General features: G+C 43.8%; 1 protein-coding gene across 10 annotated transcripts in view; it reads right to left on the reverse strand.

Annotated features, from left to right (window-relative positions):
• GIGYF2 (GRB10 interacting GYF protein 2) overlaps positions 1 to 23,700 on the reverse strand; it is a 162,318-nt gene extending 138,618 nt beyond the window's left edge. For 7 of the 10 annotated variants that reach the window (XR_013486773.1, XM_078154642.1, XM_020972094.2 and 4 more), the window contains exons 1-2: positions 23,600 to 23,692; positions 22,758 to 22,993 (exon numbers count right to left, since the gene is read on the reverse strand). Coding sequence is in view for 6 of the 10 variants with exons in the window: in XM_078154642.1 (XP_078010768.1) it covers positions 22,758 to 22,807 (50 nt within the window). In the remaining 4 variants the exon portion in view is untranslated. Of the gene's footprint in view, positions 1 to 22,757; positions 22,994 to 23,599 lie in introns of all 10 variants that reach the window. The other 3 variants (XM_078154637.1, XM_078154640.1, XM_078154638.1) reach the window with 3 other exon arrangements.
• Positions 23,701 to 24,936: the final 1,236 nt, after the last annotated feature.

The raw sequence follows: 24,936 nt of genomic DNA on the forward strand, positions 1-24,936 counted from the left end.
TAAGGCTGCCGCTACTCAGTCTAGCTTCTCTTATCTTGACCTCCAAACTACTTGCCGCCATGCCCCATTACTTCAGAACTTCTTTCTTCACTATTTCCTCCCCTCTCTCTATTATCTCCAGGAAGAGGTGTCCTTCCTCCTTTCCATGGTTAAGGCTTTTCACCTGGGTTGTTTACAGCATCTAATTATTCCTCAGTTCTCTGGAATCTTCACTCTCCAACCAAAGAGAACTACTTACCACCTCTCTGAACAAAACCTTCACAGTACCATACCTTTGTAAAGTGTAGAACCTGAACTAGGTCCCCACTACTGCTCCACAATCCTTCTATTGCATCTGTTCTCATCTCTTACTTCATTTCTGTCACTGGCTACTCCAAACTTTTCCTCTCCTCAATCCTATCTGGAAGTCCACCGCACATCCCATAGATAACAGCCTTTCACTTCACCAGGAAGCTCCAAGTCATTAGAAGTGAGTTTCTCTAAGTATCCTAACGCAAAGGCCAACAATCACCTACTCTTCTTTCCTCTGGTCAAAAAGGTCTCCCACGCTCTCCCCAGGCTGAAGCCTGGCTCCAATGCCTGCCCCCACTCACTCCCTCAAGCAGGTCTTTGGTCATGCCCTCTGGTCCCTCTCCTCTGTCTTCCAACCTCTACCTCTCTACTGAATCTTCCCCATTCCCTATGATACATACAAGTTCAGACCTTAGTCTTATTCAATCTGAAAAAGGCTTTCCCCTTACTTTGACTTTCCTATTTCATCCAAATACTATTCCATTTTTCTCTTCCTCTTCACTGACTTTTCTTGAAAAAGACATCCACAACCACTCCCTGGTTACCCATTCTTTTTAATCCCTTGCAGTGGTTCATTGGAGTCCACCCTAATGAAACTGCTGACTGCCCGGCGGCAGCAATGGCCTACAGCCAAACCCAATAGCTTTTTATCAGTCTTCATTCTGGTCCTCTCAGCTGCAAATCTGCGCTGACAACACTCTCCTACTGGATACTATCTACTCGAGTTTCTTAACCTGAAGTCCACAAATCCGTTTTTCTTCATATTTTCATTTATAACCATTTTGACATTGGTTTCCTTTAGAATACTATTCCTTTAGAATATGTATTTCACTTAATGCACTTAAAGAGTATTCTGAGAAGGCATCCAGAGGCTTCACTAGGCTGCCAAAGGGGTCTAGGATAAAACTGTTAAGCACTCCTACTCCACTCCTTTGTTTTGAAAATCCCGATGTTCGCCTGGTTCTCTCTTCCTTCCTAACTAGTCCTGTCACCTTCAGGAGCTCTCATCATCTTCCCAACACACTCTCCAAAGTGTTCTCCAAAGGTCCCTCCGGCCTCTTGCCTTCTCTAGAGCCAGAGCTTCTTAAATTGGGTCGAGATCCCATATGTGGTCTGAGACCCACAGTTTCAGAAGCGCTGAAGGGATCTCAAGTGTAAAAAGTTTAAGAAGCTGTGCTCTAGCCTCTCCTTGGGCAATATGACTGATTCACTCCTATGGCTTCCAACAGGCACTTCAATGTATTTGTTCCCAGATCTGTATCTTTTGAGAACCAGGGCCACATAATATCTCCAACTATAAACATCAGGTTTGGAGGCAGACACCCAGGTTCAAATCCTTGCTCTGCTACTTCTTGTTTGACCTTGGGCAAGTCACTTCTCTCTGGACTTCACTTTCAACTGTAAAATGAGAGACTTTAAGGTTCCAGTTCTAAAACTATAATCCTACAACGCTAAAATGTTTGTCAAATTTAATTTCCAAGCTCCACACTTTTGTCTTAGAATTTTATCAATTTTTAATGTCCCTGACCCATTTCAATCCATAGGAAGACCTAGCAAATGCTCCAAGCCAAATCCTGATGGAGAAATCCAAGAAAAAAATCACAAGTCCTGGACCTTCCACAACTCAGAGAAGGAGACAAGCAGAGGTCTGTGGAAAATGGGAACACTGTCTGGCCAGTAACGTGCTGTAACCAGGTCAATCCAGAATCTAGGGAGAGACAGCACTAGAGCAAGATGAAGTTTCAGACCCTTATCAAGGTGTGGTGCTTTGACACAGGTGCCAAATGGAACCTACTGCCTACAAGCCAGTTCCAGGTCATAGATCCAGAGTATACTAAAGAAGGGTAGGGTCACAGACCCTAGCCAGTGACCAGAGGGGCAAGGAAGTTCAGAACCAACCAGCATCAGTATGGCTCAGAAACCGAGGAGTTGAGCTGGTTCTCAATTCAGCTTCTAACCCAGTCTACAGCCTGCAGAGGAACTAATCAAAGCAGCAACCTCAGACCAAAGTGGAGCCTGTGGTTCTGGCACTCTGAACCACCAGTATAGCTTCCCAGCTGGCTGAGAGAGGATGAGTCCAGCAGTATCTACTGTTGCTCAGACCCCAAACCCCAGGTAGGGAATTTGCAGAGTTCAGATCAGGGAGGCAGCAGTCAGACTTCACGTGGTAGCCCTGAAAGTTTGCAGGCCCCCAGCATGAACTGTCCCTGATATCCTGGGATAACATAACACCCTAAGAAACAGCAAGAGGATCAGCCCAGACCTTCCTTCCAGAAATGCCCAAAGTCCAGCCCTAACATCAAGTGGGAAGTCAGGCAGCAAGCGGAGTAGAAGAACAAGCACACACAAAAAGACTCCCACCATTAAAAAGAAACAAGCATAGAAGAGAATGACTCCAAAATATCTATACGCAAAGCCCCAAAACAGCACAACTTAGGCACAAACTCAATAAGAATTCCTGGAAGCGATGAAGAATTTTTTTAAAAGAGTTAAAAAATGTTTTTAATCAATAAAATTTGAGTACTAGAAGGAAATTTGGAAAAGAAATCAGAACTATTAAAGAAAGAATTGGAAAGAAAATTAACAGCCTGGCACAAGAAGTACAAAACCCTGCCCAAGCAACGAACTCCCTAAAAATTAGAACGGACAAACCAGAACCCAATGACTCCATGAGACAAGAAACATTAAAAACAAAAATCAAAAGACTGAAAAAAAATACAAGAAAATAAAGGTTTCTAGAAGTAAAAACAAATGACCTGGAAAATAAAATGAAGTGAAAAATTTACAAATCACTAGATTACCTGAACACCACGACCAAAAAAGAGCCTCATCATCATATTTCAAGAAATCCTAAAAGAAAACTGTACAGATCTCTTAGAAACAGAGGACAAAGTAGAAATAGAAAAGATTCCAACAGTCAGTCACCTCCTGAAAGAAAACCCAAAATAAAACCCCCCAGAAACATCAAAGCCAAAATCCAGGGCTTCCATGTGAAAGAAAAAAAACCTGAAAGCAACCAGAAATAAATTCATATATGGAGGAGCCATAGTCAGGCTCACACATGATTTAGTAACCACCACAATAAAGAGCTGGAGAGCTTGGAATGAGATCGTACAGAAGGCAAAGGATGTAGACTTATAGATAAGAATAAGCTTACCCAGCAAAAAACTGAGTATAATACTACAAGAAAGAAAATAGACTTTAATGAAACAGAGGACTTCCAAGCATTCCTGATGAAAAAGACCAGAGCCGTGTAATAACTTTGACATTCATACACAAGAGTTAGGAAAAGGGCGCAGCTAGGTGGCACAGTGGATAAAGCACCGGCCCTCAAGTCAGGAGGACCTCAGTTCAAATCCCGGTCTCAGACCAGACACTTGACACTTATTAGCTATGTGACCCTGGGCAAGTCACTTAACCCCAACTGCCTCGCCAAAAAAAGAAAGAAAAAGAAAAAGAGTTAAGAACAGCAAAAAGATAAGCAGAAATGATCATTAAATGTTTTTGTACATGTGGGTCCTTTTCCCTTTTTTTATGATCTCTTTGGGATACAGACCTAGCGCTGGCATTGCTGAATCAAAAGGTATGCACAGTTTTATAGCCCTTTGGGCATAATTCCAAACTGCTCTCCAGAATGGTTGAATCAGTTCACAACTCTACCAACAATGCATTAGCGCTCCAATTTTCCCACATCTTCTCCAAGTGTTGTTTTCCTTTACAACACTGTAATCATTGAAATATTTCATTCTTCATCACTTCATACAAAATCTTCTGGAATAAGCTGCTTATATATAATTCAAATATGGGAGGTCACCTATGAACCTTATCACCACCAGGGATCACAGAGGGAGTCTAATTAGATATGGCCTGGGAATGTTCCATTATGTCTGGATGATATTAAGAGAAGAATAAAAAGAGGGAAAAAGGAAAACACCAAAGAGAAGAGGTGGGGAAGACAGGGAAAGGATGGTTAGGTAAAATTAATTCCCATTATCAGGATGTAGAAGCAGACATCCAAACAAAAAGGAAGGGTGGGAGGGAACAGCTACCACCTGACCCTTATTCTCTCTGAACTGATCACAAGAGGGAAGAATATGCACACTCAAGCACACATGCACACACACCCAATGAATACAGAAATACATTTTACTCAACAGGGCAACAGGAAGTAAAAGAAGGAAGGAATTGGAGGGAGGGTAGATTAAGGGAAGGATTAAAAATATCTCTAGTTCTTTTTAAGGTGGTGAAGAATGAAAATCTAAGGTGATGCCCTTGGGGAACAGCTGAATAAGTTATAACATATAATTGTGATGAATACTATTATACTGCAAGAACTGACAAAGGGGTTAATTTCAAAGAAAACTGAGAAGACCTGTGTGAACTGATACAGTGTGAAGTCAACAGAACCAGGAGAACAATCTATATTCACAAAAAAAAAAGATAAAGCCAAACAACCAAAAGAATTAGGAATTCTGATCAGCATAATTACCAAATATTAATTCCAAAGGACTAATAATGAAACATGCTACTCAGTTCCTGATAGAGATGAAGAATTCAGAATGAAATGTATACATAATTTTTGGACCAGGCCAATATGAAAAGTTGCTCTACTTGACTATTAATGCTGGGGGTGGGGCGAGGAAGGTGTTTATGAGAGGAGGGGGAAAAAAAAGACATTCTACTCATATTTCAAAGCACAATTCAAAAACCCTACCCTCCACTGAAAGGTAATCTAGTCACTCCAAGCAAAACTGATTTTTCACTTGCTTAAATTCCTATAGCATTTTGTTATCACTCATGACAGTCATAATATGTAACTGGTAGAGCTTTCACATAATTATCGTAAGCAACCTGAGGCCCAGATAATGATATGCCCAAGGTCACCCAGCAAGCTGGTGGCAGAGCCTAGATAGAACTGGATTACTTTATTCTGGTGGAAAGAACAAGAATGTCCTTTCCACAACCAAACACTGCCTTATCACATACAAGCACATCCTGCATAATGTTGCCCAAAACAATCTCATTTACCAATAATGACATTATATAAGCATATTCCCTGAGCCCCATTACCATGGCCTTAGTTTTCACTGGCACAATTTTCAACAACCAAAAGCACAGTCACACCACAAAGAAACACCAGTACAGGAATTTAACAGAGGTTACTGTTTTAATTCATTATAAAAATCCTTCTTCTGAAAACTGGTTCACCTAACCCTGTAAGGCTGCAGTAGTGAGGCATTAATTTGAACATATACAAACAAATGGAACCTTGCCACTATTTCCTGGAAGTGATTTGGTCCAAAAAGAGGAAATTAAGTCCTGCTGATCCAGAGTCTCTGAGAAATTAAATTGATCGCAGTAAACCCAATTTTCTTTTGCTTCAGAGTGCTACCTTAATTCTGGTCAAACACAGAAGCGATTGAACAGCCTCCACCTTGTATAATACTAAATATTGTTCTGAGCAAAAGAAAATCTACTTATTCCCTAAGCAACATATATTCTGTGTGTGTGTGTGTGTGTGTGTGTATTGGATAAAAGCAAAGATGGTATCAAAAGTTCCAACTGACACAAAGCTGAAGAGATACCTAATACAATGGATGACAAAGTCAAAATGCAATAAGACCTTGACAGATAATTCCACTGGGTATGCTGGAGCCGTCCAAAGTCAGACTGAACCAGTTCTCCACATCCAGTTTTCAGTGTAAGCATCTGTACCTCCAAAATCAGCAAATGCTACAAATCAGAGTTTGATTTCTTTTGCTGACTGTCTAGACTTTAAAAAGCAATGGAGATATGTTTAAATATGCCCATTAAATTAATGTTTAAAATGAATATTAAACTTTTCCCCAGAGGACCAACTGTTAAACCTTACTAGAATATCCCTGGCTCAATCTAGTAAGACCAATGGATCAATCAGTAAGCATAAGCAATCATGTGCCAGGCACAAAACTGAAGCAGTTCCCGCAGTCAAGGAGTTTACATTCAAAAGGGGGGGAAGGGAGAGTGTGATAATACCTAAGTACATACAGGCATATCTCATTTTCTTGTGCTTTGCAGATATTTCGTTTTTCACAAATTGAAGGTTTATGGCAACCCTGTATCAATCAAGTCTATCAGCGCCATATTTCCAACAGCATGTGCTTATAATGTGGCCCCATGTTACCTTTTGGCAATTCTCACAATATTTCACTTTTTCATTGTTATTACATCAATCATGATGATCTGTGATTACTACTATTACTACTGTAATCATTTTGGGGTGCCACTAACCACACCCACATAACACTGAATTTAATCAATAAATGTTGTGTGTGTTCTGACTTATCCACTGACAGGCATTCCCCTGTCTCTCTCCCTCTCCTCAGGTCTCCCTATTCCTGGAGACACAACAACATTGAAATTAGGCCAATTAATGACCCTGCTACAATAGCCTCTAAGTGTTCAAGTGAAAGGATGAGGCAATCAATGGGGGAAACTTTACTGCTGTCTTATTTGAAGAAACTGCCACAGTCCTCCAAACTGTCAGCCCACCACCACCATCAGAGGAAGACTCTCCACCGGCAAAAAGACTCACATGATGGTTAGCATTTTTTAACAAAGTACTTTTTAATTAAGGTATGTACTTTTTTTTTAACATAATACACTTAAAAAACTATACAGCATAGGGCAGACATAACTTTCATGCACACTGGGAAACAAAAAACTTGTAGGACTCGCTTTATTGCACTATTCTCTTTATTGTGGTGGTCTGGAACTGAACCAGCAATGTCTCTGAGGTATGCCTGTACAAAATGAAGAGAGAATGCATTGCAGGAGCTAAAGGGGCCACACAGGCAATGCCACAGAGACAAGAGATAGGAGGTATGTATTATGCGTAATGGGCAACAAAAAAAGCCAGTTTGGCTGCACTGAAGAGTACATGAAAGGATATAATGTCGAATAAGTATGGGAAAGTAGATTGGAAGCAGATTTAAATCCCAAGTATTTATAGTAGGAGATAACAGGGAACCCCTGGAGTTTATTGAGCAGTCAGACAAATGCATTTGGAATTTAGCTTGGTAGCTATATGGAACATGGACCAGAGTAGGGAGAGACTTGAGGCAGGAAGATCAATTAAGACGCTACTGCAATAATCCAAACAAAAGATGATGAGGATCTGAACTAGTTCAGTGGCCATGTGGGTAGAGAAATGGTATGAATGTGCGCAATGCTATGGATGTAGAATCAATAAGACTGGGGCAACTGACAAGATAGGATGAGTGAAGAGTGAGGAAACCTGGGGAACTGAAAGGACAGTGGTCACCTTGACAGAAAGTCTTCTGAAGAGAAGGAGGCTTGGGAGGAGAGGTAACTATGAGTTCTACTTTGAGATGCCCACTGGCTAATCAATTTAAAATGTCCAATAGATAACTGGTGATAGAAGGCTGGCATTCAAGAGTGCTAGTAGGTGTGTGGGGTGTGTGTGTGTGTGTGTGTGTGTGTGTGTGTGTGAGAGAGAGAGAGAGAGAGAGAGAGAGAATGCATCTGAGTATCTGAGGTTCAATTTACATAAAGATAATTGAACTTATGGGAGTTAACGAGGTCACCAAGTGAGAAAGCATAGAGAAAACTGGGGATGCAACCACAAGACAAAATTCAACGGGAATAAATATCTAGTCTTACATTTGGATTGAAAACAAACAACATAATTATGAAATGAGGAGGCATGTTCAGACAGCAATCAATCTATCTGAAAAAGACGAGGGTTTTAATGAACTGCAAGTGAAGAGTCAGCAATATAACAGAGCAGTTCAAACTGCTGCTACAGTCTTGGGCTACACAGAGAGGCACAGCTTTCTGGGAGCAAGAGTCAAACTGTCTCTCTCTACACTGCCTCAGGTCACACCACATCACCACATCAAGAGTATGGTGCTGAGCTTGGGGAGTCACTTTAGCATGGCCTCACACAAGCTGGAGAGTTCAGACTGCCGCAAGCAAGTCACATGAAGATCTAGATGAAGGAAACTGGGGATGTTTAGCCTGGCGAAGAGAAAGTTCAGGGCAGACCCAACAACAGTACTGAAGTATCTAAAGGGCTATCATGTAGTAGAAGGTCTGCATTTGTTCTGTATGGCCCCAGAAGAGAGAACCTGGAGTGAGGCAAGAAGTTCTAAAGAAGCCACTTCAGTCTTGAAGTCAGGAAAACCTCCTAATAACAGTGAGAACTACCCAAAAGAATGGGCTGCCTTGGGGGACGGTGGGCTGGCCTCCCTCCTTGGAGATGTTCAAGCAGGGGCCTAACGTCCACTTGTAGTAGAGATTTCTTTTGGCTATAAATTGGATTAAACAGCTCCCAAGATTCCTTCCAATTCCAACATTCTGTGACTCTCTTCAATATAGAAAACAGCTAAGTTCCTATAAAGGTAAATGTTATCAATGAAGGCTTATTTTCTGCCAATGTATTCATTTTAAAAATAAGGTACCTTAGGTAAAGTCAAAGGGCTAGTTAAAGATATAACTGAAATGAGGAACTAGGTCTTTGGCCCCACCTAATGCCTAGTGATCTTTCTCCTGTACTTCTGATATGTATCCACGTTAAGTCTTTTTTGTGTCTAAAATGATTATATATTATTGTGTACAAATACTTTATTGCATACATTTCAATATACTGCCTATCTTTATATTTCTCATTGCTGAGCTTCAACAAACACTCATGAAGCAGCAGCACACAAAACAGTGGGAGAGTACTGGGAGAGATGCAGCAGTAATGAGAGCAGCCATGGCAGAGGGAGCATATCTATGCCAGCCTGACCAGCCTGACCAACCTGCCCAAAAAAGCCTCCTGATCATTGATCTCAGAATTCCCGTCAGTTGGAAGGGACCTCAAAGAGAATTGATCTAGCTGAACACACATCTGCACAAGAATCTCTACAAATTCTCCAAGACCTCCACTGAGGGGAAACTCTCACCACCTTACTTACCTCTTCTGTTTCCAAAGCTACAATTTCTGACAGGTGACTACTATCATCGATCAATTATCCAATCCTAGTCCCTTTTGTGGCCTCGTAAATTTAAGGAAAGAGGCAGTGAGGGGAAGGGGATGACAAGAAGTGAGCACTTTTGTGGTTAAGAAAAGGCAAATCTAGACAACTTTCTACCAGCCTAAGCTAAATGATGAAAGATCTGAACAATCATGAGTTTGGCCAAAGGGTAAGGAGGAGCTGAAATTGGGGCACTATCTTGATGAAGGGGGAAAAAAAAAAGGCAACATGCAAAGTCAGGGATAGTAACTGAGGGTGTCACAAAGTGTCAGGGACTGGGCTACCATTTTCCACTAACAATTCTTGAAACAGGTTTACGTTAATTTAAATAGAACAAGACACTTTAACAGGTGAGGTTAGAAGGGAAAAGTATCTATACTATTTTTGAGCCCTTCCTTCCCAGAGCCTCAAGTTCCTGCCATTCTAGATGCAGAACCAGAGAGATCCTAGAAGGCACTGAGGCCAAACCCCTTGCTTACAAATGAGGAAACTGAGGGCCAGAGAAGCAAAGTGCATTGCACCAAGTCACTCAAAGAGCGAGTGACAGAGCCAGGATCCAAAGGCCGTCCTTCCTTGGACTGCACACCAGGGGCTTCTTCCACTATACCACGACGCTTCTAAAATAACTGAGTTGACCTTGATGGTCTTCTTCAGAAATACTGGCTGCTGTTAATGCCATGAAGGCAGACCCTCTTACAAGTCCTTGGGAGCCACCAGCAAACCTGAGACGAGGGTCCCTGAGAGAGGACTTACAATAAGTATGACAACAAGCAGCAACCAGGAAATTAGTAACTATCCCACACAAACCATACATTATACTCAATCACCATTTATTTGTGGCAGACACAGCATGAGAAGCACCATGAACCAGAGCTGCCCTGGCAGTCAGAAAAATCTGACTTCAGGCGCTGCCTCAGACACATGGTCGCTGAATGACCCTGTCAAAGTCACGTCACCTCTGAGTAGTTCAATCTGTAAAGGTCAGATAAAAAAAGTGCCAGGCACTGGACTCTATATGGGGGAAGCAAACACAAGAAAGCAAGGAGCTTATATCTGACTGGGGGAATCATTCACTGATAAGTTATATAAGATAGATACAAATAAGCAGGGAGACTTTGAGCTAGGCCAACTGAAGGACATAGCACCCAAGCTAAGCCCTGAAGGGAGCCAGGAGATCCTAGAGGCAGAAGTCAAGAGAGAAATCACTCCACGCTGAGGAGGTAGGCAACTGTGCAAATCCATGAGACAGGATATGGAAGACCAGCGTGGCTGGAGTCGATCAACAAGTATTTATTTAACAAGTATCTGCTACATGCCAGGCAGTGCACTAAGCACTTGGGATCAAAATACAATCTGAAAAGACGTTACATTCTAATGGGGGAGACAATAAGGAAATATCCATATACACAAAATAAAGAGAATACAAAGAGAACAAATACAAAGTACTTAAATATGAGAGAGCTTGAGAGGGAGGGCACTCGCAGTTGAGGGGATCAAAAAAGGATTCATGCATTCCATGGTACTCGAGCTGCGTCTCAAGGCAGAGACATTCTACTGGGCGCACTCGCGTGTGTGCGTGTGTGTGTGTGTGCGTGCGCGCGCACGCGTGCGTGAGACATGGCGTGTCTCCGCGTGAAGGATGGTCAGTGAAAAGGTACAGAGTAAAAGCAAAAAGAGCTAATAAAGAGGGTACAAGAAATGTGTACATACAATGTGGCTAAAGAAGCAAGATTCTTAAGGGCTTTAACAAAACAAAGGAGTTTAAATCTATATGTGATTCTAATCTAGAGGCAATACAAAAAAATCAATGGATTTACTTAAGTAAGGGAAAGCTATGATCACATGGAGCATGTGAGATGGAGTAACGTGTCATCATCCCAAAAGGATAAACTAGAACCAGACTGGAAAGAGTTTTAAATGTCAAACAGGAGTTTATGTTTTATTATCCTAGAAAGAATAAGGAGTCACTAAAGTTTTTTGAGCAGTCAAGAGGCATGGTCAGATGCACACTTTAGCAAAGTCAATGGCAGCAGAGTAATGCGACACCTAAGGCAGGAGGCCAATGAGACGACCACAGTAGTCCATGGGGGGCCACACTAGGGTGGCAGCTGCGTGAGTGGAGAGAAATGATGTTGCAAAGGCAAACCTAAGACCTGGCTACAGAATGGAGGGATAAGTGAAAAAAATGAGAGTGGATGACACCAAGACTGCAAGTCCAGGTGACTCGGAGAACACAGTGTTGCCCTTGAGAGAAACAGGGAAGTTCAGAAGAGAGGAGGAAAGTTCCAAGAAGCAGCTGATAATGAGAGACAAGAGCTCAGGAGAGAGATTAGGGATGGCTATTTAAAAAATGGGAATATTCTGCATATAGATAACTGAACCTATAGGAGTTGATAAGATCACCAAATAGTGTTAATACAGAGAAGAAAAAACAGTCCAGGATAGACCCTTGGGGACACCCACAGTTAGTAGGTGTGACCTAGACGAAGATCCAGCAAAGGTGGGTTAGGAGTGGCCACACAGAGAAACTAACAGACAGCAGAATGAGGGAAAGGGAAAAGAGGGAAAGAAAGAGAGGGAGGGAGAGAGGGAGAGACGTAGCAGTAGCAAAGACTATGGAGGGATCAAGAAGGACAAGAATTGAGAAACGACCATTACATCTGGCACCTAAGAAATCACTGCAGACACTAGAGACAGCAATTTCAGTGGAATGATATGGTCAGAAGCCAGACTGTTGTAAATCTGTGGTTTAAAAGATTTAAAAGACAAGAGAAATTGAGCAACCAGTCTTAGTCGGCTTTCTTAACAAGTTTACCCATAAAGAGGAGGAGAGATATAGGACGGCAGTCAAATGGGATATTATGTTAGGGCAAAGGGTGGAGGAAGACATGGGAGTATTTGTAAGCAGCACAGCATCAGCCAGTAGACAGGGACAGTCTGAAGATTACAGAGACAGCAGGGATGATAAAGAGGGAATGGAATGAGATCAGGGTGCCTGTAGCAGAGTATGCCTAGGCAAGGAGATGGGCTACCTCTTCATGTGAGACAGAGGTGGAGGAGGAAGATACCTGACTAATAAGAGAAGAGGAGGAGGGGAGCACAGTGAGCTCTCCATTTTCAGCAGAGGATGAGACAGATCCTCAGCTGAGAGGATGAGTTGAGGAGCGCCAAGGAAATTTTCAAGAGGGATTAAGTTTTGGAGTAGATGCTGTGGTGAGATGGAGAACTAGGGAGGTATCCAAGGACTGCCTTGCTGCAGTGAGGGACCAGTTGAGATTATGTAACATAAATCTGTAAGAGATATAGTAAGGATGTCATTATTGTTGTTTCTGGCTCTCTTTGGTAACATGAGCAAAGATTTGGCAATAAAGTACAAGGGAGCAAGGGACTCAAATGTAGAAAATAGTAAAGAGCAGGTTATTTCATTACTCCAAATGAGAAATGATAAGGAGACAAATAACAGAGGTGCTGAGAGAGCATTAACAAGTTTTGTCCACATTTTAAGAAGCTGGGAGGGGACCACGGATCATGTCATACGAAGAAACAGGGTATTATTTTGCCTAGAGGTCACAGAAGGGGGAAATGCCTTCAGGTATTTAAAAGGCTGTCAAGTAGAAATGTGACTGAACTTTGCTCTGCTTGTGCCAAAGGACACAACTAAGCAGAGAAGCAGATGTTGGCTCAATGTAAGGCGGCAGTTCCTATCAATTAGAGCTATTTAAAAGCAGAATGGCTGCTATGATGAGTGGTTAGCTCCCCATTAACGGAGGTCTTCAAATAAAGGCTTGATGAGTATTTGGCTGGAGATATGTGAAAGAGGATTCTTATTTTGTTATCAGTTGCATTTAATGACTCTTTCAATGCTAAACTTCTCCATGAACTGTGCTGCCTCAAAAGTAATATTCTACTTTAAAATGCTTCCAGTTCTGAAACGTCCTTGTAACACTAATCAAGAATCACTGGCTAAAAAAATATTACCACTGATGCCATACTCAAGACCTGCCTCTAGATTTCTCATGGGTTTTATTACCATTTTTATTAATAATTCCTCAATTTCACATCAGCTACTTAACCATCCTTATGTAAAAGAATCAAAGAGGAAAAAACAAAACCATGAAGTCGGTATTAAATCACCAAATCTTGTCTTCTTATTCCTCCTCAGGACCTGTCTTGCATGGGCCCTTCCATCTTCCACCAACTACACCTTTTCAAGATCTGCTTGCACCCCCCACTGCCACTCAGGCACCCTATACACAATTTCTCTTTCTCCCTCCTCACTGCCCCCACCCCACCCCACCCTCACACTTGCCAGCCCTGAGACAACTCTAGCAGAAGATGCACTATATGGATAGAGAACCCACCTTAACTCCCACCAAGTCACAGTCATTCTATCTCAGTGATACCAAATGCTAGGCTGCCCTAATCTGAATCCCATTCTCCATTCTTCAACCTTATTCCCCACTCCTTTCAACCCAACCTTCCACTTCAAAGCTACCTAACTCTTCTGCTGTGTTCTGTGGAATTCATGTTCCACAGGTAACAAACTAGATGTCATCTTGATCATTTCCTTTCTCCCTCTGACCCTTCTTAATGCTCACTGTGACTAGCCCAATAGTGTAACCTCCCTGACTACCCTTCCCAGCAATGGCTGTACTCTGACTCACTCACTCAGACTCACCCATTCTGGTGAAGGAGTTGGGATCCTCCTTGCTCTCTACTGCCCCTTCTAGTCTTTCAATATACCACTATCACTGAGTAACCTCTCCTCCTCCGAGATTCACTCAATCTCTAGCTACTACCCAATCAAAATTTGGAAAGTTGTTGCCTACTAACCTTCAGGACACTCTGCTTCATTCCTCAACGAGTTCAATGCCTGGATCACAATCTTTCTGTCCTTCCCAACTCCTACCCTCCTACTAGGGGACCTCAACAAACATACCGATATTTCCTCAAATACCCTAACCTCCCAATTCTTCAACTTACTCATTTCCCATGATCTAATCCTCCACCCTACCTCACCTACACACAAAGATGGTCATACATTTGGCAACACTTCCACATTCATGAACAAAATTCCTTTATCTAATCATAATCTGTTGTCATTTCACCTCTCCTCCTGCTCTGCAAACCATGTTCTTCCTTCTCACCATGACCTCCAAATCCTCAATCCCTTCTTCATTCCCAGGCCATCACCCCCACACTGGCTACACTCTCTTCCCTTCTCATCCTGGCCCCTTGGCGAACCAGCTCAACTCTACATTGTCCTCTTGAGTCCTGTGTTCCTTCATCCTATACCCCAGCCTTGGATGATTCCCACTATCCACTGGTTTCAATCCCACTTACATGCTGCTGAATGAAACTAGAGAAAAACATGAATTACTTGCTGAGTCCACTAAAAGTTTATGTTATATAATCTCAAATGGGCTCTCACTCTGGCAAGGCAAGCTGTTTATTCCTCCCTAATCATTCACTTTTCCATTCACCACAGTGGCCTTTCCAAACCTTTTCATCCCTCCTCAAGTTTCCCACAGCTACTCCATACTCTGAGAACCTTGCCTCATATTTTACTGGGAAAAAAAATCAAAAAAGAGGCCCTTCACCGAGAGCTCCCTCTTCTCCCCTTCTCATCTCTGATGCCTTCTACGACCATCTCTTCCTCCACCCTTGTCTCACATAAGGAGGTGGCCCTTCTCTTTGCCAAAGCCATGCCCTCCATATACACAAGTGATCCCATTCCAGGCTGTAATGTCCTGCTGATTGTCCCCTCTATCGTCTTGACTCTGATTTATCTTCAATCACTCCCTATCTGCTGGCTGCTTCCCCATTGCCTACAAACATGCCTCTGTTTCCTCCATCCTCAAAATACCCTCATCTATCTCCACTAGCTATCATCTGACATCTGTCTTTCCTTTTGTAGCTAAAATCCATGAAAAAAGCCATGTGTCTCCACTTCCTTTCCTCTCACTCTCATAACTCTTTGCAATCTGGTTTCCAACCACACCATTCAACTGAGACTGCTCTCTCCAGTTACTAATGATCTCTTGCCAAATCTAATAGCCTTTTCTCAACTCTCATCTTTCTTGGCTTCTCTGCAGCCTGTGACACTGCCTATCATCCTTTTCTCCCTGACACTCTTTTTTCTATGTTTTCATGAATCTGCTCTGCTCTGGTTCTCCTCCTGCCTATCTGACCTAGCCTGTCTCTTTTAGTTGGATCTGCATTCACAACATACCTACTAAAAGTGGAGATTCCTCAAGACTCTGTCCGGACCCTCTTCTCACTCAGTAATATACTATTTCTTTTCATGATCTCATCAGATCCCATGGACTCTCACAACTATCTGTCCCCCCCTTAACCTTGCTCCCAACCTCCTGTCTTGCACTGTCTCTACCTTTTATACATCTGGGACTGGATGCCCCATAGACATCTTAAACTAAACATGTCCAAAACGGAACTCATCAACGTTCCCTCTGAGCTCCCCCCATTTCTTGATTTTCCCACTACTGTCAAAGGTGCCATCGTCCTCCCAGTCACCCAGGCTCCAAAAGTAGGTGTCATCCTAGCCATCTCACTGCCATACTCAATCAGCAGTCCAGTGCTATCGTTCTCTCCGTGACATCTCTCTCTCCTCTGTGTCCCCTTCTCTTCTTGGACACAGCCACCAGCCCGGTTCAGGCCTTCATCACATCTGCTGACCGGTCTCCCTGACACAAGTCTCTCCCTACTCCAACCCATACTCCACTCAGATGCCAAACTGATCTACCTAAATGCAAGTCTTACCACATTAGCCACTCAATTACCCTCCTTTACTCAATACCTATCTCCATTCAATCAACCCCAGTGGTTCCCTAATACCCCCAGAATATAAAATCCTCTGTTGGGCCTTCCAACACCCTCAAAACCTGGCCCCTTCCTGCCTTTCAAGTCTCCTTACATTTCACTTCCCTCCCCTTACCCACCCTTCCAATACAGGGTGATGCAGTGACACTGGCCTCTTTGCTATTCCTCACACAAAACTTTCCATCTCCTGAATCCAAGCATTTTATTGATTATCCAGCATGGCTGGAATTCTTTTCCTCCCCATCTCTGCCTCCTGGGGTCCTTGGATTACCTTAAGTCTCACCTAAAGTCCCACCTGTCCCTGTTCTCTTTAACCTTGGTGCCTTCCCCCTGAGGGTGTGTGAAGTGTACAAGGTGGTCAGGGAGGACTAGCACCTCTGGTGGGAGGGCAGCCAAGCCCTTTTCAGGCTGCTCATTCGCTTCTGGTGTCCATCTTTCACCCAACTTTCACCTGAGGCTTCAAGACGCTGTAGCGTGTGCACTGGCCACACCCCAGTAAAACCCTCTCAGCAGGACTAAACCAGATTGAGGGTAACTGACAGGCCACGAATCCACTGATGAGTCAGAGGGGGTGTCTAGCACAAGCATGTGAAGACTTCCCCTGACAGAATGGGTAGGAGAGAATAATTTGTCCCAAGGGGCAGCTGAGTGTTTAGAGCTTGGTCCGACATGGAAGACGCCAAGGCCATCTACTGCATCCCGAGCCATCGCCAGTCATCCTGCCTTTCGTCTTGCCAATGGACTTCGGATGACTCAAGAAGACAGTGAGGCTTTCTGCTTTACGCCACTCTGCCTCACTTAAATCCAATTCATGTGAGTCAAGAAACCACCCCGTGACATTACTGGTCCTCTTCGAAAACAAAGGACACAAAACAAGCACCTTCCCTCTGGAAAGAGCCTCCTAATTTACCCTTTTTTTATCTTGTCTGTACATAGTCGTTTGTGTGTCGTCTTCCCCGTTAGACTGTGAGCTCCCTGGGAGTGGGGACTGCTTGGGTTTTTTACCTTTCTTTGTATCCTGAGCATTCAACAGTGCTAGTACATAATACACTTAATAAATGTTGACTGACTGACTAGCCAAAATAGCCATCAGAAAGCAAGACCTCACCATCTTTTGTTTTCTGCCCTTCCTTGTATCCCCAGCACTTAACAGTGCGAGTACACGGTAGGCAGGGTCTCTCCATTCTTCAAGAAATTAGCTTACTCTACGACCTAATACTTTATGATTTAATAATTCCTCTATTATAAATACAAAAATTATTATTGTTGTACAAATACAGGCTCAGCCTCAATTACCCAGCACAAAAACAGGACTTCTGTAAATCTAAAAGTAAACAGCCAGAAATATAATGTCATATATTTATGTCCTTAGTAGCAAAACTACAACCAATTTTTAATTGTCGTTAGTAGCAATAACCTGAAAGTCTGAAAGACTGATGAAGCTGACCGAGATGAAGTATATTTGAATGCTAAACTAAGTTATTTTGAAAACTACAAATATCAAAGGATAAAAGTGAAAATAATTTTACTAAGACCAACAGAATAATTTAGGAGAAGGCTGCTTTCAACCTTTGATTTAATCATTCTGCAGAAAGGTATTCAGAATACCTAGGAGATCATGTAATGCTCCATTTCTATGAGGAAAAAAAGGAAAATGAAAACTAATATAAGAGTAATTCAGGAAAGCATATGCATATCCTATAAACAGAGATTCAATAAAATGTTACAAATCATGCCTGGAGGCAGCTAGGTAGGTTGTGTTAAGCACTGTACCTAGAGTCAGGAAGACCCGAGTTCAAATTCTCCCTCAGACATTTACCAGCTATGTGACCTTGGGCAATAATAGTAACTATAATAGCTAACATTTATGTAGTGCTTACTATGTGCCAGGCATTATGCCAAGCACTTTACAATTACTGTCTCTTTTGATCCACGTGACAACTCTGGGAGGTAGGTGCTACTATCACCCCCATTTTACAGTCAAAGAAATTGAGGCAGACAGAGGTTAACTGACTTCCAGGGTCACACAGCTAGTAAGTGTCTGAGACTGCATTTGAACTCGTCTTCCTGACTTCAGGTGCAGCACTCTTATCTTCTTCACCACCCAAGTCACTTAACCTCAGTCTGCCTTAGTTCGCTCACTTGTAGAATGAAAATATTAACAGTGCCTACCTCCCAGGGTTGTCATCAAGATAAAATGGCATACTGGTAAACTATTTTGTAAAGTGCTCAAGAAATGCTAGCTGTTATGACTATTATTATGACCATCTAGAACAGCAGTTCTGAAAGTCCAAGGATTCAGGGGTCCCTGAGACCCTTTTAGGAGGTCCACAAAGTCAGAACTACTTTCCCAGTAATACTAAGATGTTTTAATTTCTAATATGGGAAATATCAGTAGAAATTACCACATAAACAATAGCTCTATGGAGTCCCAAATAATTTTTAAGTGGATAAAGTGGTCCTGACACCAAAAGTTTAACAACTACTGATGTACAGCAAAGCTCACAAAAAGACTGTAATAATCCTGAGCCATCAAGAAAAGGTTACGCATATTCTATTTTCTAAGGAAGGAAACCCAAAAAAGGGTTGGAAAAAAAAAAATCCAACTCTCACACAGGCAGCATCCAGACAGCTAAAACCCAGCACATTAACACCTCCTTTTGATAGCTGATGGCAGATAATAACTCACTTATATGATGCTTTAAGTGTTACAAAATTCTTTGCAATGTAAGTGTTCGCATCCCCATTCTATGGCGGAGAAAACCAGGAACAGCAAGGTAAACTCACCTGCCAATGGACCCTGCCTCCACTGTGCCACCTAGCTGGCCAACACCACTCCTAGTAAAACACTGGACAGCGGTGGTACCAACTGAAAAAGACTGTCTCCAATTCTTTTAACAGATGGAAAATGTAAAGTTTAATATCAGTTGAAATCATTCTTTTACATAGCTTTTTATTCTCAGGAGATAACGGGGCAGCTAGCTGGCACAAGGGATAGTGCTGGCCCTGCAGTCCAGAGCACCGGAGTTCAAATCCAACCTCAGACACCTACTAGCTGTATGGCTCTGGACAAATCATTTCCCTCTGTTTGCCTCAGCTTCCTTATCTGTAAAATAAGCTGAGAAGGAAATGGCAAACCACTCTAGTATGTTTGCCAAGAAAATCCCAAATGGGATCACAAATAGTCAAACGCAACTAAACAACAACCACCAGGAGATAAATGCTTCTTGAATTTGCTTGGAAAATAGGAAGAAAAGAAGATGGGTGAAAGAAGCATTAGCTAATGTTGAGTACAACTAAAGAAAACCTCAGGTTGCTTAAATATATCTTCAACATTTTCACTAGGTTGCCCAAAAGGATAGCCCTATCCCTAGGACCCACAAAGAAAGAGACATTTACCTTTAAGGATGAGTGACTTTTTGTAGAAGAATATCTACTTTACTGAGGTCATTTCTATAATGCACAGAGCACCCTGAGCTATTTATTTGGCTCTGTCTGTAAATAAAAGAGTTATTCATCAGCAACTTTGATTTAAAGCCTGAACAACAGATTGTGTGTCTCTAGAACCAAAGTATTCATGAGAAATGCCTGAATACCAATACCCAAGAATGTTAAACCAATCCAGATTGCTGAAGGAGAAAAACCAATTCAGACTGTTGAAGGAGAAAGAATCGGGCACTTAACACACTTCCAAGAGACCTAGATTAACACCAACATTATTTCTCTTGTTTATTTCAACCTACAAGTAACAGTTCTATTATTAACCATATAGAAACAAAAAGAAAAGAATTAAGTAATGTGGAAATGACATTTATCTTTTCAGCCAAACTCACAGAACTAAATTACTGTCAACAAATCTTTCAATGACAACGTACAAAAACAGTTTATAATTATTTAAGAATGTGGAAAATTGTTTATCAAAGAGCTAAATGAGGGGGGAAATCAGTATATATTGCAATGACAACAAAGTCACACTTTTACATTTTAAAATGCAATTTATCAAGTAAAAGAGGAATCTTTCTAAATAATTAATACTCTTTTACTGGTATCTTTCATCCAAGAAGCTCTTCTACCTGCATGGTGCTCAAATATTCCCATCTTTGCAAGCTTCAGAAGCAAGTCAATTGTTTTCATTTATCCAATGGAAATGAAACGACAAAGAAAAATAAGTGAACTCTAATCTGTCAATAAAGTATTTATACTTCAAGGATCCTAAATTTATCATGAGGAATAGAATATTGTATTTAATACCAACCAATACCAGAAAGATGCAGACAAGTTGGAAATCAAGATGTTATTTTTAAGAAAAAATATATCTCTGTATTGAAGTAAAAATAACTAGTGAACTCAAGGAATAACTCCAAATGACAAAACTCTAGGACTAAAATAAAAAACACAAAGGAAGATTTCTCTGACGATGAAATCCTACATTCACCATAAAGGCAGCCAAATTGGCTGAAAGAGACCCTAAAACCTTTAAAAGGAGACTTCCTAAAAACCTGGTAAAGAGCAATTCTCTACCAACTCAAGAAAGGCTATATGAGCTAACATGCTGCCAACTAAATGAATAACAGAACATCTTCTGGTTATATTCATTAAGTATCTAATTTTGCAAGACAAAAGATACTTGTAGAATTACTAGCCAGTCTTCTCCCCAACACCCCCCCTCAAAAGATTCCTTCAGTAAGTGGCTATTCTAGAAAAACACCAGTAACAGCATAGCATGGGTCTCATTAAAAGTACGTTTTATTGGAGACCAAGTAGCTTCAAAGAGTGTGACAAACCAGTTCACCCCAACTTCCTTGATGTGCTACCTGAATTTAATAAGCATTCTGAGTCAAACAAATCCACATATCTAGAATTTGACTGCCCTGTAAAAGGAGATTGGGGAAAAGAGGAAGGAGGGGGAAAGAGGGGGAGAATGAGTAGAGAACAAAAGAAACTAAGTTATATGGGGAGGACCTAAGTTTCCTATTGGAAAAAAAAGAGGGTAGAACCCCTGAAGTCCCTTCACCCTCCCATTCTCCCTAGATAGCTCACACAATAGTCAATACCTAGTTGGCACCTACTGTGCTATACAACACATGAACAACTTTTCAAATGTGTACAAACACATCCATTGGCTCTCTCAAGTCCCACTCTTAAAAGCAGGAAGTTATTTCAAAATTAAAAAAGAAGTTATCAAGGGCCAAAACGATGTGGAACTCTTATTTCCAGTAAAATCGGTACCGTTTGCTAACACAACTCTCAGAATTAAACGTGAGTGGAGTCACATCAATTTTCCAGGTACATCCCACTTTGAAACAGTTTCCTGGTGTTAGGTCTGATGAGAAACTCTTGATGCAACAGCCAAGTATGTAGACCAGTTTGTCCACTCTGCAAGCTGCTACAGTAACTGCTAAAAACACATCGAAAACGTCAATGAGTAACAGAAATTAGTTGTTATCTACCTAGAATCGGAAAATACTGCAGAAAGTGATGATGCCCAGAACGAAGATTTGAAAAAAGGATTTTTTTTTGAAAAAGCCAATAGGTATTTTAAAAGCACTACTTCACAACAGAGAATAAGTTTAATAAATATAACTTGCTCTTCTCCAGGTGTTAAGACAAAATTGGACATCAATACTACCTGCCATCTGACTTTTAGACTGGAGTGACACATTCCAGTCTTACCTTTTGGAAGGCAAAATTGGAATATCTTCCTTGGAGGGACAGGAACTTCCTCCCACCACCAAAAAGAAGAAGAGGTATTTTAAGTGTTTTGACTTTCACTACAACAATATGCTAAACAATATGGAGCACTACCGCTACAGAAGCTAAGCTCTGTGAAGGCAAGAGCTGTCTCCCAATGTGTCCCTTTGCACTCCTCCATAAATAACTTTTGAGTCCTTTTTATCTCTGTATCCCAGCACTCAGTCACAGACCATAATTGTCCACTGGATAAATTTCGGGGCCAATGAGGAGGAAGGACAGCGTGCATTCTCTTATCTGGGGGTTGTTCACCTTACTTGGGTCTGGGACGCTGAAGCAAGCCCGGTAATTCCCACAGACCTCCTCTCGGGTTTTTAGATGCATGTAACAAAATTTACAGGATTACAAGAGAAACTAATTACTATACCACACAGCTATCAAATGATTTTTAAAAAAATCAAACAAGTTCATGGACCCCAGCTTAAAAACCCTCTTCCAGGGGAAAGGCTCCTATATATACTGGGCAAGGATGAAGGAGAAGCGAGGATGAAACCAGGCCAGGCTGAGCACCTGAGTTCAAATCCCAACTCCGCCACTTTGTCATGAGACCTTAGGCCAGTGACCTCCCCGCCCCGGGCCTCGACTTCCTCGGGTCGGCCTAGGGGCCCTCGGGCACCTTCTGCTTCCAAATCTGGGGCTGTTTTCTACCCTTCATCTCACATGTGTCCCTGTACTTCCAGGGCCTCAGTTTCCTCAGCGGCTAAAGGGAAAACGGATCTAGACTTGAACTCTAAGGTCCCTTCCAGCCTTCACTCGGACTCTAGGATCCACTTAACGCCTTGGTGAAGTTGGGCACGTCCCCCTGAGGCCCCCAGGGTGAATCGGGGGACCTGAGTGCGAATCCCATCGTGTTACCTGTGAGGGCCCAGAGCTGAGTTCCCGCTTAGCGGCCTTGGGCAAGTCATCAAACCTCCCTAGGACCCAGGGTCCTCCTAGGCTCCTCCTCTACCTGGGTGACCTTGGACTAGAGGCGGCCGGCGGTCCAGTGGGCAGAGTCGGGGAGACCTGAGTTCAAATCCGGCTCAGACACGCACGAGCTGGGTGACCCTGGGCGAGTCACTCGACGCCTCTGCCTGCCTCAGTGTCCCCATCTGTAAAAGGGGGTCGTCAGTCGGGAGACTGTGAGGACGGAGCGGGACAACCGCCGGACGGCAGGGTCCCCGAGCCCCCCCCCCCCGGCCTGACTCTGGGGGAAGCACCTTGGGCAAGCGCCAACGGAACCTGGTCCTCAGTTTCCCCCTCGATAACAGGGGAGAGGGCCTGCCGGGGGGCCGGGGGGGAGGACCTCCGCCCACCGGCGGCGTGACCTTGGGCCGGTGCCGGCCCCCCCGCCCGCCGGCCTCAGTTTCCCCGCCCACCCCCGGCGGCCGCAGCGCCGGGCGGGGCTCGCTCCCGGGCCCGGCTCGGCCCAGCTGCGGCCGCGGGCCCCACCGCCGCCCCCTCCCCGGCGGAGCGGCAGGACGGGAGCGGGCAGCGCTCGGACGGAGGCCGCCGCGGCGGCCCCGGGCGCCTGACGTGTCCCTCGGCCGCCAGCCCGAGGCGAGCCCGGGGCTGCCGGGACGGCCTGGGCGCGGGCCCGGCGGCGGCGAGGGCGGCGGCGGCGGGGCGGGCGCGGACCTGGGCTCCGGGCTCCAGGCGGCGGCGGCGGGGGGCGCCCGGCAGGGCCCCGGGCGGCGGAGAGGGCGGGCGCCGGTTACCTGCGGTCCCGGACGGAGAGTCTCTCGGAGTCCCAGTCAGCCCTCAGCCCCGACAACACAAGATGGCCGCCACGTCGCCGCGCGCCGGCACGTGACGTGACGCGGCGCAACGCGACGCGATGCAAAGCGACGGGACGGGAACGGAATCACCGCCCCCTCCCCGCTTGCCTTCAGTGGCAAAGCGCGCATGCCCCGCAGACGCACTGGCGCCCCAGCCGCCGAGGCGGCCATCTTCGTAGTTCCATGCCCGCTCTCGAGACAGGTGACTCACGCTCCGGGGAGCCAATCCGGATTCAGCAAGCCATGCCTGGAGCCGCGCTGGAGCTGCCGGCAACTCCGGGCTGGCCGTTTTACAGAGGGGGAAACTAAGGCACGGGGAAGGGGGCGGGCCTAGCAAAAGCCATCCAGTCCAACCCCCTTCATTTTACAGACGAGGAAACTGAGGCACAGAGAGATCAAGTGTTGCCCAGGGTCATTTAGGTAGTAAGCTCCAGAGACAAGTTTGAAATCCAGGTTCCGAGACTCCAGAGTCTCTATCCCACCCCACCCCCACCACCCCTTTGTTGACTAATTTATGAATTATAAATTTTAACTAATTAGAAAATCACACCCTTTAAAGCAGGGTAGAAGTGAGAGCTGAACTCGAGTTATCTGTAGAGAAACTGAGGCTCAGAGTGTCACAGATAAGTGACTTGTCATTATCACAGCAGAGGGGAACCAGGAACTCAGACCTCTCCTGACTCAACTGTCTGACGCTCTTTCCATTTCCCTTCCTCTAGAGGAGCCTGGCAGCTAGAGCGGACGCTTCCTAGCTGTGTGACCCTGGGCAAGTCACTTCCCCGTTTGCCTAAGAAGGAAATGGCGAACCAGTCCAGCATCCTTGCCAAGAAAACCCCAGATGGGTTACCAATGTCCCCCTGGACTAAACAGTAACAAGAGGAGCCTGGTAACTCAGGGCACCTAGGTGCCAACGGAGATCCTGTTCACCAATTACTCTGCCAGTCAAGCATTTATTAAGCACCTACTGTGGACGAGCTAGCTGACAAGCATTTATTTACTCCCTCTCCTGCCAGGCGCAATGCTGAGTGCTAAGGGTATGAATAAGAACAAAACAGGCCTGCCCTCGAGAACCTGAAGTTCCCTCTGGGTGACACGAAGCAAACAGATACAAGGTAATTCTGGTGGAGAAGCAGCTGGAGATGGGCAAAAGGCTTCGTGCAGGAGAGTCCTTGAAGACTTGCTACCTTTGACTGGCAGTTCCAACTCTTATTATTCAGGGGCAAACTTTATGGTCTGGGAACTTCCCAGGTTCTCCTTTGTTATTCACTTTATCACTT

This window comes from Phascolarctos cinereus, unplaced genomic scaffold, assembly GCF_003287225.1.
Source record: "Phascolarctos cinereus isolate Bilbo 61053 unplaced genomic scaffold, phaCin_HiC Scaffold_5;HRSCAF=322, whole genome shotgun sequence".
In the NCBI taxonomy this organism is placed as follows: domain Eukaryota; kingdom Metazoa; phylum Chordata; class Mammalia; order Diprotodontia; family Phascolarctidae; genus Phascolarctos; species Phascolarctos cinereus.